The sequence below is a fragment of the Solanum verrucosum genome, unplaced genomic scaffold (genome assembly GCF_900185275.1).
Source record: "Solanum verrucosum unplaced genomic scaffold, falcon-dt-bn FXZP01000248.1, whole genome shotgun sequence".
Classification (NCBI taxonomy): Eukaryota; Viridiplantae; Streptophyta; class Magnoliopsida; order Solanales; family Solanaceae; genus Solanum; species Solanum verrucosum.
This window is the reverse complement of record NW_026020475.1, coordinates 440,886-461,921: the sequence shown is the minus strand read 5'-3', so window position 1 is coordinate 461,921 and position 21,036 is coordinate 440,886. Positions and strand designations below refer to the sequence as shown.

At 31.8% G+C, this 21,036-nt stretch overlaps 2 protein-coding genes and 1 pseudogene across 2 annotated transcripts; 2 read left to right on the top strand and 1 right to left on the bottom strand.

Moving 5' to 3' along the window:
- Positions 1–1,728: 1,728 nt before the first annotated feature.
- LOC125809100 (agamous-like MADS-box protein AGL61) lies at positions 1,729–2,283 on the top strand (annotated as a pseudogene).
- Positions 2,284–5,976: 3,693 nt separating this feature from the next.
- On the top strand, positions 5,977–8,960 carry LOC125809098 (uncharacterized). Its single transcript, XM_049488742.1, has 2 exons — positions 5,977–6,879; positions 8,052–8,960. The coding sequence occupies exons 1-2, from the start codon at positions 6,014–6,016 to the stop codon at positions 8,689–8,691; spliced, it is 1,506 nt and encodes a 501-aa protein (XP_049344699.1). The 5' UTR covers positions 5,977–6,013; the 3' UTR covers positions 8,692–8,960.
- Positions 8,961–9,977: 1,017 nt separating this feature from the next.
- Positions 9,978–12,463, bottom strand: LOC125809099 (vestitone reductase-like). Its single transcript, XM_049488743.1, has 4 exons — positions 12,337–12,463; positions 10,874–11,395; positions 10,594–10,792; positions 9,978–10,095 (listed from the first exon to the last, which is right to left on the bottom strand). Exons 1-4 carry the CDS (start codon positions 12,461–12,463, stop codon positions 9,978–9,980), a joined length of 966 nt encoding a protein of 321 aa, XP_049344700.1.
- Between the last annotated feature and the right edge of the window lie 8,573 nt (positions 12,464–21,036).

Sequence of the window (21,036 nt, the reverse complement as noted above, 5' to 3'; positions counted from 1 at the left end):
TAAGCTAAAACAGTGTAATAACCAACTAGTCTGAATATATGAAATATACTAAGAGTTCAATAATAACTGAAAGATCAAACTAGATCTGACTAAGTTACTAGGCATAAACTGACCAAAACTACGTAGTTTAGGGATCAAACGACGTAGTTTAAGTTCCCAACGCATAGGGGAAAGGAACAAAATGACCCTGACTTAATTCCGATGAAGGCCACCCACGGAGGGACCTACGGTCTGCGGGTTGACCTATAACCGTAGGTAGGGGTCATCGGTCAAGTCTGCCCGAGAGGACTTCACTAAAACTAGCATAACTTTTTACTCTGATATGGAATTTTAGAACACTCGGTGGTGTTGGAAAGGCGATTCAATTATCTTTCATTTGATAGGTCATGGGTCACCTAATTCCTTTTTTGCTAAAAGTTATGACCATTTGAAGTTGACACAACATCAATTTCCCTCTATCTGGCTACTGACCCTCACCTACGGTCAGTCTGTAGGTCCAACCACGGACCATATTGGTCTACCGTGGGTAGGATCAGAGACTATAAAGATTTGGGCCTTAACGACGGAACCCCACCTACGGTTTGTGGTCCCACCTATGATCCGTGGGTGGTTCCGTTGGTATTGGCACCAAATTTTCTGAAAAATAAGATTTTCTTTGTTTTGAGATCCGATGTGTTACAATTACAAATTATTTAATTATAATGAAGATTCTTTTAAAAGCCTTTTGATTCAATAGAAAACAACACAATAACGAAAACGGTTTTAAAAGAGATTTAAAAGTAATCATGAAATTTATTATGGATAAAGGAAAGTGAAATACAGGAAAAAATTAAAAGATTTGAAGGGTAATTTTGTTATTTAATGAGTTTATCCCATGATAAAAATATGATGAGATTACTATACAACCTAAGGATAGAGATAACTTAATCCGGTATAAATTATTAATTATGCGATAAGTTATTCCAGATTGGCCAACCAAAAAATAAATTAAGTGGCATCATATTTTAATCCCAAGACTATATGTTGTTATCCCTCACAGCAAACTATCCCTTAGAAGTTTGGAATTGATCAAATAAAGGGATCTATCTTTCCACAAATGTCCGGTCTGATTCACTCTTTACTTTTTACTAGCCAATACACGTAAATTACATACTTATTATGCAAAAATTAAATAATACATGAATTACGCCTATCATTAGACATTCACTCATTATTATTAGTTTGAATGTTTGACTTATTTAGGTTTATTCTTCTTAAATGAACATCAATTTACAAGGTGAAGGATCTATTATTTTTAAATTGTAAGTACATTAATATATTTTTTCTTTTCAAGTTAAATAGTAGATTTATTTTTATTTGAGCAAGTACAAAATTTGATTAAGTTACTATAAAATAACCAAAAGATTCTAGTATTGGTAAAATATATTCACAATAGTTAATTACAAATTGATAACTTTCATCTACTATAATAAACACCAACTTACCTATTTAAATTAAATTTTAGATTTATTTATGTTATTATAACATCAGATTTTGAATATCAAAATAAATATAAATTTTCCTTAATAACTTTCAATATCAAGAAAAAATTACTTTTATTGGGATATTTGGCAAGTAATTTAATGACCACTGTGAAATTTATGTATATAAATATGCAAGATATTTCCTCCTTTTAGTAAACATATTTTTTAAGAAATAATTAAGTAATATATTTTATTATATTCTAGCATGGAGCATAAGTAGACAGCAGGACGCCAAAAAATTCCATTGGCGAAAATAGAGAATGAATCTGCTTGATTCACCACATTCTCTAAACAACGTCCTGGCTTATACAAAAAAGCTTGTGAACTTGTTAGAGAATGTGATGTCGATCTTGAAATTGTTATGTCTTCACCGAAAGGTATACCTTATTCCTTTATTAGTCCAACCTCTAATGTGGTCATTGATCGTTTTATAAATCCTACAACAAAATTAAATGCAAGTGATCGACTTGTTGCTGTAGAAGCACGCAAAAAAGTAAGTCAGTTTAATGATATTCTTAATGAATTGGATGAAAGAAAAAAGATTGCAAATGAAAAATTAGACCGAATGAATGAGGCTAGAGATATAGGTTGGTGGGAGTCCATAGACCGATTCAGTGTACATGATACAATGAAGTTTGAAGCTTGGTTAACTTCCGGTGAATTTAATTTGAACGAACATTTGGAGCAGCTAGAAAATGGAGCTTCATCCTCCTCACAGATTCCATCAGATGATGCAAATATCTCACCTAATGTCTTCTAGACGAATTATCTTCGGATAATATTATTTATCAAAGTCCTTTGCTTTAATTTTTTGTTATTTATTATTTTGTTTCAATAAATGATACTTACTACATGTACTTGAGTTTTTATGGAGAATGGAAGCGGGCCTCTTTTTTCTTAAAATTCAAGAGCAGTTCTTTGTAGGGTAACTCATGTAATTTAAAATTTCGAGAAGTGGACCTCTCTTTTGAATCTTTAATTTTTTATAATTGAATTATGTAAAGAAAGGATAAGTCTTTCCTATAAAAAAAACACTAGACATACTAAGAGAAAACAAGACAAAGAAAACAATTAGCTCTATAAGTACTCACTTGAAGGACTAAGGAAAATCGAGATAAAAAAAGAAGCAATTAACTTTATGTGTAAAATCAAGAACCTTTAATTTCTCCCATTTAATTGTCATAGTTTTCATTTTTAGAATCAAATGATAATAACTTTGACTAACATTTTACGATGTATATTTTTTCATTATATTGATATGCAAAAAATTGTAATTTATAGTACTTTTCGTATAGTTTTTGAATATCTAAATTTTTTGCTTAAAATATCAAATTAATGTAATCGAATTTAATTTTAAAAATTAGTCAAATTGACTTTTGAAAAATATAACATGACAATTAATAGTGCACAGAGGGAGTAAAGAATAAGAATCATCTCCATACGTACAAAAGTAGTTGAAGTAAAGATATGAAACAACAAAAAGAGATTTGAAAGTTTTAACATTATCCTATCTAAGCAAGAACTTGGAAAAAATGAAGAGGAGCCGAATTTGAAAATAATAAATAAATAAAATGTGGAACTATTAACATTCTTGATAAATTATCACTAATGATGCCAAAAACAATGAGAATAATAAAAAAAGGCATAATATATAAAAGTACCCTTTAATATAGATTCAAATGGCATCTACGCTCTTTAATTTTGAGTGTACACAAATATAGCTAAATTTGTATAACAATCAACAAGTATACACACATGTCCTACGTGGCAATTTTCATCTTATGTGGCGTCGTACATGTATTATGTCACATAGGACGTGTTTGTCTACTTGTGTACACATAAGATTGGATGACATAAATATCAATTAATACTATCATACCTTAGCAATCAATGCCCACAATCAATGGTGAATTGGAGCTCTTCAAGCCAAACCCTAGCTTTCTCCCTCCTTAGTTCCTGAGGGAAATTTTGGGGTGATCTTGGAGGGAATTTAGGGATTTTAGAAGAATGATTTATAATGAGTAGTTTTTAGGCTTAAAAGACTTATATAGGGCTTAGAATTAAGATCAAAGTGACTTAGTTTAGGTATTAATCGATTAGGGAAAAGAGTTAAAAGCCCTTAAAAATAATTGTCGATCCATTCCTACGTACGGTCTGTAGGTCCTTCTACGGACCGTTCTGGTCAACAATAGAAATGATCAGAGACTATTACTTTAGACCAACTTTTGACAGTACTCATGTACGGCTCGTCATAGGTCTACCTACGATCCATACATGCCAACCAAAGAAACCAACCTTAAACTTTAAAATTTCACGTAGTTTGGGGGTAACCTATGAGACCTATCTACGACTCGTACGTGGGAGGATGGGTTGTCCTAATGAACCGTATAAAGGGTACTGAGACTTGTTTTGAAAATAAAAAACCAAATTCCTACGGTAGCCACCTTCGGCCCGTAGAAATTTCTACGGTTCGTAGATGGGAATTGTAGACACAAGATGCAACCCAAAAACTCAGTTTCTCTCTTTTCCAAATTCTGAGGTGTTACATTTGATTTGTAAGCATTTTCTTATTGGTTAAATCGAACCGTTATGGACCAAAATCGATAAAAATTATCTTATTGGTTTGGTTATTGGTTCAGAACTTTTAAAAACTGAAAACTGATAATACTTAAAATCGAACCGACCTATGCACACCCTTATCTAGAAATTAAAGGGGCCTCATTTTGTAACAATGTTGTTATATAAAGGTTTGACAGTCTCCAATCCGAAAATTCATATATTTTAAAAAATAAAATTTGAAGTCCAATCCATAATCCAAAACAAATATCCAAGATTTCCAATTTTTTAGAGAGATTTGACGGTACATGAAACCTCATCATAAGCTTAATTTGATGTTAAGTAAAGCGTTAAGGTTAGGCTGTTAGGCAGAGTTGTAGTTGGAGTTTGGCACGGAACCACTCACATTCTTGTGGCCTGTGTGATGAAAAATTAAATTTTAATATGCATAATTAAGCCTAGATTCTTTACGTTTGATCTTACAAATAAAGAATAAGAATCATCTTCATACGTACAAAAGTAGTTGAAGTAAAGATATGAAACAACAAAAAGAGATTTGAAAGTTTGAACATTATCCTATCTAAGCAAGAACTTGGAAAAAATAAGACGAGCCGAATTTGGAAAAAAAAAAGAAAAAAAAAAGAAATATATATATATATATATATATATATAATATAAAGAGAACCTTAGGCCCGCCTGCGTGGCGCCACCACAAACAAGGATTCTCTTTTAATTTATTTATTTCCAAAACTAGTCTTTCCTTTTATGAAAAGTTGTGACTTTTATGAAAAGTTGCGACTTCAATGAAGAGTTGCGACTTCAATGAAAAGTTGCAACTTTTATGAAAAATTGTGACTTTTATGAAAGGTTATGACCTTTCCGAAAAGTTGCAACTTTTCCAAATAGTTGTGACCTTTTCGATAAGGCACAACAAACATTTGTTCACACTATCCTTTGTTGTCTATAAATAGAGGAATTTCCTCTCATTTTAAAACAACGAAAAATCTGAACTTCTTTTTCTTCTTCTACACAATTAAATATTCGTGTACTTTACACCTGTTGAGCGGCTCACTGACAAGTGACACCATTACTTCTGTTACAGATTCTGGTATTTTTTTACAGTCATAAATTTATGCTTATGTTATTAAGGATAAATGATAAGATGTTATAATTTTCATTTTCCTTTATATTATTAATGTTCGTTACTACGTAATCTTGTATGTAAAATAATATAGTGTTTTAGTTTTAATGACTGATAAATTTTAAGTATTATTTTATAAATTCCGTGATATTAAATTCCCACGCAAAGCGCAGGTAAATTTACTAGTAAATAAATAAAGTGGAACTATTAACATTCTTGATAAATTATCACTAATGATACCAAAAACAATGAGAATAATAAAAAGGCATAATATATAAACGTACCCTTTAATATAGATTCAAATGTCATCTACGCTCTTTAATTTTGAGTATATACAAATATAGCTAAATTTGTATAACACTAAACAAGTATACACAATGTCCTATGTGGCAATTCACATTTTATGTAGCGTCCTACATGTATTATGTCACTAGGATGTGTGTGTACTTGTGTACACACAAAATTGGATGACATAAATATCAATTAAGACCATGACACATTTATATATTATACCAATTAGTAAAAAGGTAGTCCATAACTACCTCATAACATAAAAAGATTCTCTTTAGCTGGTCCTAAAGTTAAAGAATCTATAAATATATCCATTCAAAGTATATATTTCCTTGTGCAATTTTTCAACAATTACCTTTATTCCCTTCATGAAAGCAAGTTCAATTTGTAATATTTTTAAGTTGTATCTTAGCCTTAAGAATCTTTCTTTTGACAATATCTGTCTATAAATATTTACACATTAATTCCATCATATAACATACATACAAGTGTGATTAAAACTATGGCCTATTATTATGCTTGCAATTTTCCTGATATATACTCTTGGATTCACAACTTACCACCAATTTCTAAATGGAAAACAGACTCTATTTCAATTTGCATTTCTCCTTCATGTTCATCTCAACCTTCCCTCAAACTCTCCATAGCTAAAAATTACCATTTTTCTATCGTCGCGGATTATAATCTTCCTATTTCCCTATGGACTTCAAAACCGTTAAGAATCAAACACAATACAACAAAATTATTAGACGACGAATCAGTATTCAATCTCTTGATCAATATCGTCCATGATGTCCTGAACTATGGTCCGAATAAAAATTATAACTCGTTGTTCCTCAAGATCCCACGAATGGATTTTAACAACTCCGATTTTAAGGAAATTTTCAATTTCTCATTTCTTACTTTGGCTTTCATAATTTGTATCTATGAAGCCCCTGCTGATCTTAGGTCCACATGTATTATTGCCCTGAAGAATCAATTTTCATGTTCGCAATCTAGACAAGCTTCAAAATTGCTCGTGAGGTTTTTGGGATCGAATATTGAAGAGCAGTGGATGCGTTCAGTAAATCTAGCGATAACTAATTGGATCCTGGAAATACATTCTTCTTCTAATCATCATGATCATGCGATGAAAACGCCATGTCCATTGTTTTCATACTCATTTTCGACACAGGGGCTATGGAAAGTTCAGCTGTATTGCCCTGTTATTGCAATGGAGGCCGAAACATCTACTTGTACTAGTTTATCTGATGAAAGTTTGAGGTTTTCTCTCAACTTTCATCAGCTTGAAGGAGTGATCCAATTAAATCATAGAGTTATTGTTCGAGAAAAGTGGATTGAAGTAATGGTGAACACCGATAACATTAGGTACATTTTTCTTCTTTGAACTAATTTTTTTTGGCGTAAAACTCATAAGTCGGTCAAACTAGCTTATACACTCTTCTTGATTTATTTACACGTTTGATGCTTATAAATACAGATCAGCAAGATTTCTATTATGTTATTCCAAATATTTTTCGAAAAATCCAAATACCTTTTCCATGACCAAACCCTTAACTCCATCTCCGTCTCCATCCATTTTTTGTCGTTTGTCCTTTTTCATGTAAAGATATTCTTATACTCATGTTTTTGCAGAAATGGACCAAAAATGCTCCTGAACTATAGTAAATAGGATAAAAATGACTTCCGTTTGGTTTTTGGTCCAAAAATGCCACTGAACTATTATAAATAGGACAAAAATATCCTCGTGGTTAGTAAATTGGCCCAATAATGCCCCTATCTCATTAAGTGCATTTCAGTTATTTTAACGGAATAGCTTATAACATTCTTTTACTAAACACACGCCTATTTATTATACAGAAAAGGCTCAAATATGCCACCAAACTTTGAGAAAAGGCTCATGTATGTTATCTGTTAAAAGTTTGGCTTATCTATGTATTTTTCGCTTGAGAAAATGTTCGAATCAATTGCTGGACACTTAAAAAGTGATTCTCAACACTAGATGCTTATGGATTACTTTTAATCAGATAATCCAAGTAGGATCTAATCTAATTTGAGTGAACAACCATAATCACAATTTCAAATATGCCACCGAACTTTGAGATACAGTTCATCTATGTTATCTATTCAAAGTTTGGCTCATCTATGTCATTTTCGTTTGAGAAAAAGTTTAAATCAATTGTTGGACACTTAAAAGTGATTCTCAATACTTGATGCTTATGGATTACTTTTAATCAGCTAATCCAACCCGGATCTAATCTAATTTAAGTGAATAGCCATAATTGCAATTTCTTAGGGAAAAAGAACCTAAAGATTGAATTTTAACTTGATGCTTATGGATTACTTTTAATCAGCTAATCCAAGCAGGATCTAATCTAAAGATTAAAATTTAACTTGATGTGAAAATCCTTATTGACTACTTTTAATCTACTAATTCAAATCAACTATAATATGACTGAACAAGAATAATTACAAACTTTTAGGGGAAAAAAGAACTAAGAGTGAATTTTAACTTGATTTAAAAATGTATGTTCATGTAGGTGTGATGTTGTTAGGCTAGTGAATGAATCACTAATGGCAGAGAGAGGAGCAGGGGTATCAGAGAAGCATTTCCCTTCAAGAATCTCATTGCAACTAACTCCAACACTTCAATCCAATGTGTTGAGCATATCAGTAAACAAGTCCTCTGACAATCCCTTAAGAGAAATTGGCACCGAAAAGACCATTGAAGCGGGATTCGATCCACCAAACACTTACATAGGCTTAAAAGTCTCGGCGGGAGAGACAGTTGTTACGACCATGAAGCCATGGAAATTTGAGCAATCTGTTAATGGAGATGGTGCAAATTTGAATTGGTTTCTTCATGATAGTGGAAATGGAAGAGAGGTATTTTCGTCGAAGCCTTCTGTTTTTTCATTAATTCAGCCAAAAGCTTGGTTCAAGAACAGATATTCAAGTGTTAATAGGCCTTTTACTAAGCAAGGAGGGGTAATTTTTGCTGGAGATGAATATGGGGAAAGTGTGTGTTGGAAAGTGGATAAAAGGGCTATAGGGAAAACAATGGAATGGGAATTGAAAGGGAGACTTTGGTTAACATATTGGCCAAATAAACATATAACTCCTTATGCTGAGACTAGAAGATTGGAATTTAGAGAAGTGCTTCATCTCAACCTTGCATAGTTATATTTGTTGTATTGATTATCTCTGGATAGACTGTCTATGATAATTATATCTTCTTCAAGTGTGTGTGCAGGCTGTTCAACTTGCTTGAATGTGAGATGCTTCGTCTGTTTAACTGGCCTTTTTATTGATTATCAAAATGTATTTGTGTGTTGCATAGTTATATTTGTTGTATTGATTATCAAAATGATGCTTCCGTCTAAGGTAGGTAGGTTGTCTACATCACAACCCTTGAGGTGTGGCTTTTATATTACTAATTATTGGTATTGTTTTTTTCTCAATAACGCCTTAAGACAACTAGTACCAACTACTCGACTTAAGGAACCAAGTTCCTTAGGACTAACTGAAACCATCAAGGTAAACAACACGAGTTTTACCATGGAAAACCTGCTTGGTCAAGGGAGTTAAAAACACGACCTAAAAGGTGTAGAATGTCAGCAACTTTCACAAATTTCAAGGAGCGGTTTCAGATTACAACTCTATATTACAGATCTCGTTTAATTTGTCCCAGTTGCTCTACCCTTACACATATCACAGATAACACCCTTAACCTTATCAACCTTAATACACCTACAACACCCAAAATTGTGATGCCTCTCTGATTGCTCCAACTCCACCATCACAATATCCATGCCCTCTCTTCGTTCAAGGGTTTATGGAAGTATAATTGTAACCTCTGTCCAATGATGAGTGTCTCCTCCACCAAAACCTTGTCATTCTCGTCCTTTAATTATGAACTTCACTTAATCCAGGTCACATGCCCTCCATTCTCTCGCCTTGTATGGCCTGTACCACTCTTTATCCCCATCATTGTCCTCTAATCCAACATACATGAGTTCCAAAGTTGTTGTCTTTGCCATCGTAACCACTTACTTCACCTCCTACTTGGCCACTCTATACTTTTCCACATTTGTCCACTTTTCCTCCTCTCATCCTGACTTTCCACCAACTTCGTTTACGTTACCTTCTTAGCCTCTACCTTTCCTTGTACTTCTCCGTTCCATCATATCACCATATCCATGATGTCACCCTGATCTACCTCACAAGACCCCCAAAACCTCGAAAAGTACTACACTCTTGTCAAAGCAAATGTAACTACGTATTCTCTCTCCCCCCCCCCCCCCCCATTGAACCATTAACAAATTTAAGAGCACAAAATGTCAATTCCTTTATTTTGGTGTGTGAGTACATGGAAACAGAGAACAAAAGAAGAAAAGGCTTCATATAATGTGAAAAAAAAATTATTTGTCACAAACGGATTAGAGTATGCTTCTTTGTTTGCAACATTAAATAGCTCCATCATACATTTCCTCAAGACCATGCTTGTACTTGAATCCAGTCTCCAAAAGCTTTTTGGATGAATATCTAGGGCATGTAACTTCTTCACTACTTGCCCATGTGTACCTGCAAATTAACATTAAATTAAATCAAGTATATTTTTTCCATCTTTCATTTCCAGAATAAGCATTTACTAATTAGACTTATAATACCTAGATATAGGAAATGAAATGTATTTTTCTTAACCCCTCCCTAGAAATTCCTTTTTTTTTTGCTTCCTTAATGACTCCAACCCGCAATCTTACCTTCTAAACAACCTCTCTTGTCATAAATTGAAATATGCATATCGCGTTCTTTTGAATACTCAAAATCAGAAAGAAAAAAAAGTATATAAGATAGCATAGGTCATACAATTAACTTTTTCCGGAGTACATTATGTTTTAACAGTTAATTTTTATGAAAGATGATAGTACTATATAATAGGGAAACTAGAAAGAAAAGAAAGACTCAATTTTTAAATTAACAAGAAAATACTTACTTCAAGTTTTCTTATTTTCTTATTACCTTATCTTATGAAAAAGAATCAACAACAATATTAAAGAAAAGGCAAGTATTTATACTTACTCATTAATTTGTTTTTGAAATTCAGGATATCTAGTCGAAAGAAACTCAGCTAGCTTTTCACGTGTTATTTCAACAGTTGAACAAATATATCTTCCTTTTGCATTAGGATTTTCAAGAAGGAAAATGTGAGCATTTGTCACATCATCTACATGTACAAAAGGTACATATGGAGGGTAACTCATGTTATAATTTTGATGACCTGCACAAATTTTTCCAATTACGATTAAGTAGAACATATATACGTTGAGAAAATGAAAATCTATGATATTTTAAGACGTACCAAGAATCATTTCCATAGATGAACGAACAGAGCCAGGAATTTGAGGAGTAATAAAGGGGCCATGTATCCAAGTTGGGATTACAGTCACAAGATCGATACCATTTTTTTCAGCGAATTCTAGAGCTGTCTTTTCTGTTAATGTCTTACTAATCGTGTAAGAACTTGCAAAGTTCTTTAAAGCTCTTACAATGTCTACGTTTGTCCATGAGTTTTCGTCCACTATGTCTGATGAATTCTCAACCATAACCGTAGTTGAACTAGAAGTGTATATAACACGTTTAACTGTCTTTGAATTAAGACATGCTTGTAAAATACCTAAAGTCCCATTGATGGATCTTTGTGTAATTGTTTCTTCACTTTCTTTGTTCTCAAAATCAACTGGATGTGCAACATGAAATACTCCAATGCATCCTTCAATTGCAGCATTGAAACCCTCTGGTTTGTCTAAATCAACGTTAAAAATGTGTAGTCTTTCTTGAGCACCTGGAAGATTCGTGAGGTAGCTCACATCCTTCTTGCGATCTAGCAATGAAAAAAAAAGAAGGAAAAATTCATCGTCATGAACTTAAACGTATTTATTTGGCGTAATGTCCTACTAGACCCCTAAACTTGCACTACTTCGTTTAACCTTAATCGTGCTTATGTGGAAACAACAACAACAACAGCATACCCAGTGAAATCCTACAAATGATATTTAGGAAGAGTAGAATATACGCAGATTTTATCACTATCTCGTGAAGATAGAGATGTTGTTTTCGAAAGACCATCAACAATGACGTGATATATGAGGAAACTTTCATTTTAACACCTCAATTTAAACTTGCAGTACTATGGGGGAAAGGAGAAGTTCACTTGTAGAGTTAGAAATTTAAGAATGGAAGGGAAACTTTTAAAACTTGTGGTCCAAAATGAATGATAGAAATTTGTGTGACTATAAATCATTTCATTAAGGATAAAATAGACATTTTATAATTAAATTGTTACTTCTTTGTTTTTGGTTAAAAAGGTAGTAATATATATAGTGTTAATGACAAAGTTAAATTGCTACTTAATATATAAATGTGTCAATCTTTTTGGGACCGACTAAAAACGAAAATAAATCACATAAATTGGGACAGAGGGAGTAATAAAAAATAATTTTAAATATATATAACAATATAATTTTTTACTGTAAGATATTTGAAGCTTGTTGGTGTTTTCATGTCTGTTCATGTTATTTTCAACCATAATTTATTACAATTTCTGATATATTCACCAACAGAGCCCTACTTAGGCAAAATCAAAACGCCTATTGGTAAAAATTATGGCATATCATCAATCCATCTTCATTAAAGGCCAAAATCTCATGAATTGTATGATTTTGCCTTTTCTTCCACTAAGGACTAAAAATGATGTACATCTTCACATAAAGAAGAAGTAAAAGAAAGCAAATTCAAGTATTGTAAATTGTAATAGTAACAAACCTGGATGAGATCTAATTGTGGTGTTAACATAATAACCAAACTGAAGAAGTCTCATAACCATCCATGATCCAAGAAAACCACTTCCTCCTGTTACACATACCTTTCCCTTCTCCTTCACTTCTTCCATATCCCCTCTATTCATCTCTTCTTTCTTCTCCTCCTCTTTATATAGTAAAACTATCAAGTTATATGTTGTTAATTATTTTTCTTTTGTTGACATATATAAATTGAATAACAATAACATCCTATAAGGAGAGTCTGGAAGGGTAGGATGTACGCACACTTTATGAAGTAAGAATGAAACAATGCAAATTTTTAATGAAAAAATATAATATTTTCTCCGTTCATCACTTTTACTTGTTCACTATTCTAAAAAATAAATTTTTATTTTTACTTGTCACTTTTAAGATATCAAAATAAATAAATTATTTTTTCCATATTTTACCTTAGCATTGATTATTTATTCTCCAAATTATTTTTCAAGACCTAATACAAAATATCAATTAAAGAAATCGTGTGGTAAAATAATATATCAATTATTATTTTCTTAATAGACATGCCAAATCCAAATGTGACAAGTAAAACTGAACAGAGAGAGTATAAAGTTAGAATAAGAACCGTTGACTCAAGAATTTGTGTTGCTATAACGATAATGGAACAGTATTACGCTGAATTTGTAAGTTGATATAATGACGAAATAGTGTTGAGCTCCTTAAAATAATGATAACTTGTTGCAATGCTTGAAATTTCGAACAAGACACCAAGAGACAAATTATCATCTTTTTGTAAACAAACAAATTAAAAATTAATTGCTTGAAAGACTTTGGAATATTCAATAATAAGAATAAAAATAGTGAGAGAGAGAATGAAAAAAGTAAAATATAGGAATAATATTAATGCGTGTCCATGTTAGTTGTACTTCTATAAATGAAACAATAAAATAGATAGCCACATAAAAAATAGAGAAAATTTTACCTATAGCAAATTAAAAATTGCTAATTGTATGCTATAGCAAATTTTATAAAATTGCAGTCCGTAGCAAAATTTTAGTTTGCTACGGATGTGTCTTTTTGTATATTCGCTAGTCAGTCTTTTTTTTTTTATACATTTTGATTGTTTTAAAAAATAAATAAAAAGACGTGTTAATTTAATTTGTGTATGTAATTGTTTATATATAAATGTATATGGAAAATGTGTATATAAACGCTTATATGAGTATATAATGGGAATACGTATATATGTGAATAACTGAAGTTGCTAGAATTTGTATAAATATATGTTCTGTTTGTTGTTGAAATTCTTAATCGTATAAATGTATATGCATATATAACTTATTTTTTAATATAGAAATTTTGAAAATGGCTTCATTAGCTATTTTGGTTATGCATTCCGGTAGATGGGACAATGACAATTGTTATGTTGATTATACAATTTAGGGGGTGATTTTTAAAGAAAGTTCATCGTATAAGGAGTTGTATAATGTTATTGCAATGCAACTCGGTGTTGATACAAATGTGATTAAGCTAAAAATTGAGTATAAGGTTAGAGAAAGCAAAACGCCAATGTTGATTCACATATTAAAATATATTAAAATAGACACAAGTGTATAAGTGTGAGCAAATATGTATGTTTAAAAGAACATTATACAATAACTACTAATATTATACATTTATACAACCACAATTGTATAAGCAAACAGTAGAAGACATGAATCAACACAAAAAAATATAAAAATAATGATTATATAGTCCAATGACCCACATGATTATACAGTCCAATGACCCACATAATTATACAGTCCAATGACCCACAAACAACAACTTCAGTTTTATCATTGTGATCAGTATAAACGTCAGTTTTATCTTTCCTTTTTTTACTTGACCCAGAAATAAGTTTATGAGTGTGAGCAAATGTGTATGTTTAAAGGAACATTATACAATAACTACTAATATTATACATTTATACAACCACAATTGTATAAGCAAACAATATAAGACATGAATCAACACAAAAAATGTAAAAATAATGATTATACAGTAAATGACTGAAAAAATTAAGTTATATATACATATACATTTAAATTGAAAAAAATTAACAAAAATTAATAGAATGAGATGAGTTTTGGCGGTATCTAAAATTTTTGAAGTAATGTTTCTCTTTTGAAAACGAGACGAGGCTGGAGAAATTTGTAATTTTCAATTGTATTTGGGGAGAAGATTTGGGAGAATTTGAAGGAAATAGGAGAAGAGATTGTATAAAAGAAAGGGAAAAGGAAAAACGTTAGTTTTATTTTTTTAATAAATTATACAAATCGATGGGGCCCTATAATAACAAAGTGACCGAGATTTTGCTTATTAAAGGACATAACTGAAACGGTAGTTAGTGCATTTAATTAACATTATTAATTTGCCATTCTGCACAATTATCCCTAAAAAATAATACACATAACAATTATTTTATCCCTCAATTATATATTACCATTATCCTCACATTAAAAAAAAATATATATGTTATATTTTATAATCAAAAGTTTCTTTTCAATTTTTTTTTTAAAAGTGGGCCCCAAAGGAGTGTTGTAATTGCCTTATGGTTGAGCCCACCCTATCTACTGAAGTGGATAAGATATATCTCATTTATTACCAATTGCGTTCATCTCATAAAATAGGCCACACATCCAACTAATGTGAAAGAAATGTGCTAAAGGTTGAAACATCATATAATTTAAATTACGAGTTCATATATATATTTATTATAGTAATTTAATATTTTTTTATACATAAGTTTATATTTCAAAGTAAAAGTATTAAGTTCTGATGATCCGGTCATGAATGTAGTAACTTGAGAAACAAAAATATTTAAAGCTTTTTTCTTTTAAATTTTTCTTGTATAACATAACCTAATTGAACTTTCATCCTCAGTTCATTAATTTTATTAAAACGTAAATATGAAAAAAGAAAAAAAACATTCAAACGATACTCTTTCTATGATCCTTACATATTTACATTATGAATGTAAATTTATGCAATTTAATAATACATAACAATCGAAATAATATATTCATCTTAGATTGCAAATTATTTTAAAAATCAATTAGTTTTTTTTAAAAAAAAATCTTTAACACTTGTTTTAAATTGTCACTTTTGATCGATGTACACGAATCTTGAAAATTTAAAAATCCTTGTTCTTTTATCCATTTTTTATATTTATATTTTATGACCAACAAATAATTTTATAATAACACAATGAGAACTAGCCAACTTATCTTAAATTAAGTTGTAATATGGAAAAATTAGACAAAATGTTGAGTGTATCAATTTTTTTTATAAATATTAACTCAATAATTATTAATTACATAAAATAGTTATTCAGTCACTTTCAATTTAAGTGTAGTGCTTTTTCACTATTGATTTTCTTTTCTTTTTTGTTTTTTTGTTTTGCCTTCTTCTCTTCTCTTCCTCCTTATAATTTCTTTGTTGATTTCCTTCTTCTTTCCTTTCTCCATCTTCTTCTTTTATATTCAAAGCTCGACTTTAAAAGGTGATGTGCATAAATGTGAATCGCTTAGAGTGAATAATACTTCAAAAGACTCAAAATATTGAGAAGCTCATATCTAAATTTGGGAGTACTGTATGTTTAGAGGAATTTTGAGTTGGTTGAGATTTGAAAAGAAAAAAAAAGTTTGTAATGTATACTTTATTGTATCAACAATGTATATAAATGTGTATATATCTACAATACATAGTTATACATCATCTATACACTATTTACACTATTTATGCAATATTAATATATTATATAGGCAAAATGGTCTGGTGGACTCTTATACTTGTATCAGTTTGTATTCTGAATCATTCTACTTAATCATTTGTCAACTGAGCCCTTATACTCAATTAAACCCAGACTTTTAAGCCCCTCCAACCATGTGTGTAGCTCACTCTCTTTACATAAATGACATGTCATATCCACGTAAAATTTATTATTAATGCCATGTCATAATTATCGCATAACTATTTTTTAAAATTATTAATCAAAATTATTTAATAAAAGGTAAAATAATAAAATTTTAATTTATTCTTTAGAGTACTACTGGCCAAACATTGTAACTCCGACGAACTTCACCATTTTCTGTTCAACTTTTTGGTGAACTTCATTTCTCTGATTTCATGTTCCGCATTTTCATATGTTTTTATGTGTTTTGTTTGATCTATTGATATGTTTGTTTAATGAGCGGAAATAATGGTGAGCTATATTAATGGAAAAAATGAAAACTACATACATCCAATTCTCCCCACTTTCACGGCCAAAATTTACGGAGAAAGCCATCATGCCGTCGTCGCCACTTTTGCCGGCGAAATGACATATACTCTCTCCCTCACATATCTACATCTCCGCCGCACACCATCACCATTTTCCTTTCCTCCTCCAACCTCCACAAAACCAACAACCTAAGTCATCGCACCATCAGATCTGGCCAAAAAACCTCTTCGCCGCCATGACCTCGCACCCTCACCCACTTCGTTCTCCTCTACATTGACCACTGCCACCTCTTTCTCTCTCATTCCACTATGAAACAATGGTTTTCGGGGTGCACCACCAACGTCGCTTCTCTCTCACTTCACTGCGATTCAGTGCTCCGATGAGTACCACCAGTGCCGCTTTCTCCCTCCGCGGTGAATCAGTGGACTCAAGATGTGCCCAAGATCTGGTAAATTGATCTTAATAGATTGTGAAGAAGGAAAAAAAAAGGTTGGATTTGGGATGAAAATGGCTGAAAAAGATAGGATAGTGGGAGAAGAAGAAGGAGTTTTTTAATTAATTGTTTTTTTAAAAAATATTTCTTTTATAATTTTAATTTTTTTAAACCCAAAAATGTCATTCACTCTCCTTAAGAGCGTGTAGTTACACACGTTTGCCAACTCAGACATTTTAATGCCACATAAGCCTGGTCAATGGTCAGAGGGATTTGTTAAACTGTGTTTTATTGAGTATAAGGGCTCAGTTGACAAATGATTAAATAGAATGGTCCAGAATACAAACTGATACAAGTACAAGGGTCCACCAGACCATTTCGCCTATTTTATATATATATATAAATTGATACACTATATATACATATCAATACATTATATATAAATACTATAACCATTTTATTGAAAATATTTTTATTTCCTGTACATATTGGTAAGTAAGCCTTGTAATGTATCACGTATTTAAGTTTTAATTATTCTATCAGTGCTACTTATTTTTTATATTTTTATATGTAGTCTAGATAAATATTTACAAAAGAATGTTAACTTTGTTTGGACGAAAATTCCTCTCTTATTTTAAACACACATTAAAGAACGAAATTATAGTGCCCCAACAGTGATGGAAAACATAACTTAGTGCGGTACTGCATGCGGAACATTTGGGACCATTTAATCAATATGGTTGTCAAGACCCAAAAATTTTAAGATCTATGACATGTGATGTTTGGCTATAAATACATGTATTTATTTGTAATGACCCCAAATGTCATTTTTGGAATTTTTTGGAAAATTACTATTTTATCTTTCTCGATAGTTGTTCTGAGTCATTTTTGATCAGTTAACGAATTAGGTTTTGAAATAAGTGGTGATTGAGGAATGATTTCAAGTCAGTTTTTGAATTGGTTTTCACCGGTGACTTCCAAATCATTTGGATAACATGATTTTTCACGAATTTTCAGATTTAACCCTAATTTTCGGAAATGGATTTTTGGGTCAATTTGGCCTCGATTTTTAAAATCTTTGATATGGGTATTGTTAGTTTCAAATTCTTTTTGTGATTCCCTATTTGATTAATAGAATGTGTTGATTTGGAGGCCCAACGAAAAGGAAAAACTCTAGTACCAGATTGATTGATTTTGTGTTTGAGGCAAGGGAACTTCTCGACTTGCATATAGATCCTAGCTTGATGTTATACAATTTTAACATTTAATTTAAATATTAAAATATATGATGAAATCAATGATATTAATTGATATAATAATTTATAGGAGATTTTCTTCTTACCAAAAGCGGAGTTGTATATTTTTATAACTTATTCCCTTAACTATGATCAATAAGAATATTTTTTTTAGCGTGATACAATTGGACTTCTAAATTCAAATAGGACACATGTCATTTATCTAAATATGCACTTGAAAAGAAAAAATGAAAGAAAGATGTGGACATGTGGTGAGGAGTCTAATATTTTTTCTGTCAAAATTTATATGACACAATTGAAATTTTGAAATTCAAATTTTTAAGTTTTGATCGTGAATTAAACATAGATACTTTGAAATTTTAGAAATAAAATTTAAATATTTAAAAACTATGTCGTATATACTATAAATTAAAATAATTAACAACTTAAACTAGTTTCTTTAAAAAAATATATAAAATATTTGGATCAACAAAAACATGATTGACCTCTTGTACCACATAAAATAATTACATAAATTGAAACATAGATCGTAAATATTATGGATTGCATTATGTGATTTATAAGGTGACATAGCAATATTCAACCACCATCAATTATGAAAAAGTTCATTTCTAGGGATGGCAATGGGGTGGGATGGGTTTAAGGCTATGTGGGCCGGGGAGGGTTTAAGGTTGTGTGGAGCGGGTCGGATGCAGGGCGGGTTGCCGTGGGTTTTTTAAAAATTAATGTGGGGCGGGGCGGGTTGTGGGTATATGTGATTTTATGTGGGTTTAAACTCAGTTTTTAACTTTTTACATGTTATATATAAGAGTGATAGAACATTATTTATTAAGATAATTTCACTAAATTAAAGCTACTAAAATATTCAAGATAATAAATGAAAATAGTTCAATAAAAATAGGGAACAAGGACAAATGTACCCCCGAACTATCGTTAATGGTGTATAAATACCCTCCGTCATACTTTCCGTTCATTAGTGCCCCTGCCGTCCAAAAATTAGTGCACATTTGCCCCTCACACTGACAGAAGAATTATTTGATACACGTGGCGCAATCCCACGGCTCAACCTGATTTGACCAATTATTTAACCCAAAATTTGAATACCAGCCCATTACCTATTTGACCCACCCGATACACCCATTACCCACATTTGTTAACAATGGTGGTTTGTTTTTTCTTCATCTTCTTCCTCTGTTTTTCACCTCAATACTACTACTTATCATTTGCCATCACCACCGCCGGCGTCTAAGGAACAACCATTGTGTTCACCGTGAACCCTTTTTCCTAGTAGACTCACCACCACCTTCCTCTCAACCACTTATATCTTCTCCTCTAGCCCTACAGAGTACCCATTTCAAGGTTTTACTACTCCTGATAACAGTGATGATAATCTATTTTTCCCTACTTATCCTTCTCTTCCACCTTTCCCTATTTCCCCTGCTGATTTTGTTCCTAAAAATGTCTCTTCTATTATCCTCCCAAATACCTCGAAATCTAACCCCGTTTCAACTAAACTCATTGTCACTGTTTCTATCTCTGTAGTTGTTGTTGTCATTGTTCTATCTATTGCTATCTTTTTGCATATACGAAAGCGAAGGAAACAGAGTGACCGAAAAACTCAAAGATCTGATAGTAATAGCAATGGGCTGAGTTGCGATGGCGCTAAGAATGATGCTAATAATGATATTCATATGCTTTAAAGATCGTCTCAGACTAGTTCAGAGTTTCTCTATTTGGGTACTCTTGCCAACTCACATGGCGGGGTTGAAACACACAATGCACAGAATCGTAATGGTAGTAACACTAGCTATGCTCCTTCTTCGAGAAAAATGGACTCGCCGGAGCTCTGTACATTGCCGCCGTTACATGGATGAAATTTGAGGCAGAGTTGTGGAAATATCAGGTTTTTCTCCTGTACTGCTGAAAATGATGTGGATTTTTACTCTTCTGCCGGATCTATGGGTGGTAGAGAGAGCTCTATCGGAGGAAGAGATAGCTCTATCGTCGTCGTCCGCCGAATTTTTTTTATGCTTTTAGATAGGTTATTTGTGTGGGTAATGGGTATATCGGGTGGGTTAAATGGGTAATGGGTGGGTATTCGAATTTTGGGTTAAATAATTGGTCAAATCTGGTTGAGCCGTAAGATTGCGCCACGTGTACCAAATAATTCTTCCGTTAGTGTGAGGGGCAAATGTGCACTAATTTTTGGACGGCAGGGGCACTAATGAATGGAAAGTATAACGGAGGGTATTTATATACCATTAACGATAGTTTGGGGGTATATTTGTCCTTTTTCCCATAAAAATAATACAATTTCTTACACGTTTCCCAATTGACCTCTAAAAAATAAAATTTTAAGTCACTATCCTATTAAATTAATACAGCTTAATGAAAAAATGAATTTTTTTTATGAATTTTATTTTTAGTATCAAACATAACTAGAAAAAGAAAATATTAAAAAACATATGCGGGACGGGTTCATGCGGGGCGGGGTGGGTGGGTTGAAAATGAAAAAAGTTGTTATGCTGGGCGAGGCGGATTAAAAATTTTGCGGATTAAGCTCAACCCGCACCGCCCCGCCCTACACCGCCCATTGCCATCCCTATTCATTTCCATTATTTGGTCATGAAAAAAATATACGGATCAAACTGTTCTAGCTAATCTAGCAGCATAGCTTTTAGCTACTTTAAATATTAAAATTAATGATATTAGTTGATATTATAATTTATAGGAAATTTCTTTTCTTACCAAAAC

Bases quoted from the DNA above. Each gene is read 5' to 3' on its own strand.
- LOC125809098 (XM_049488742.1), top strand. From the start codon at position 6,014: ATGGCCTATTATTATGCTTGCAATTTTCCTGATATATACTCTTGGATT. The intron at 6,880-8,051 runs GTACATTTTTCT...ATGTTCATGTAG, and splicing joins GTGAACACCGATAACATTAG to GTGTGATGTTGTTAGGCTAG.
- LOC125809099 (XM_049488743.1), bottom strand. From the start codon at position 12,463: ATGGAAGAAGTGAAGGAGAAGGGAAAGGTATGTGTAACAGGAGGAAGT. The intron at 11,396-12,336 runs GTTTGTTACTAT...TTTCATTGCTAG, and splicing joins CACAATTAGATCTCATCCAG to ATCGCAAGAAGGATGTGAGC. The intron at 10,793-10,873 runs GTACGTCTTAAA...AAATTTGTGCAG, and splicing joins ATCTATGGAAATGATTCTTG to GTCATCAAAATTATAACATG.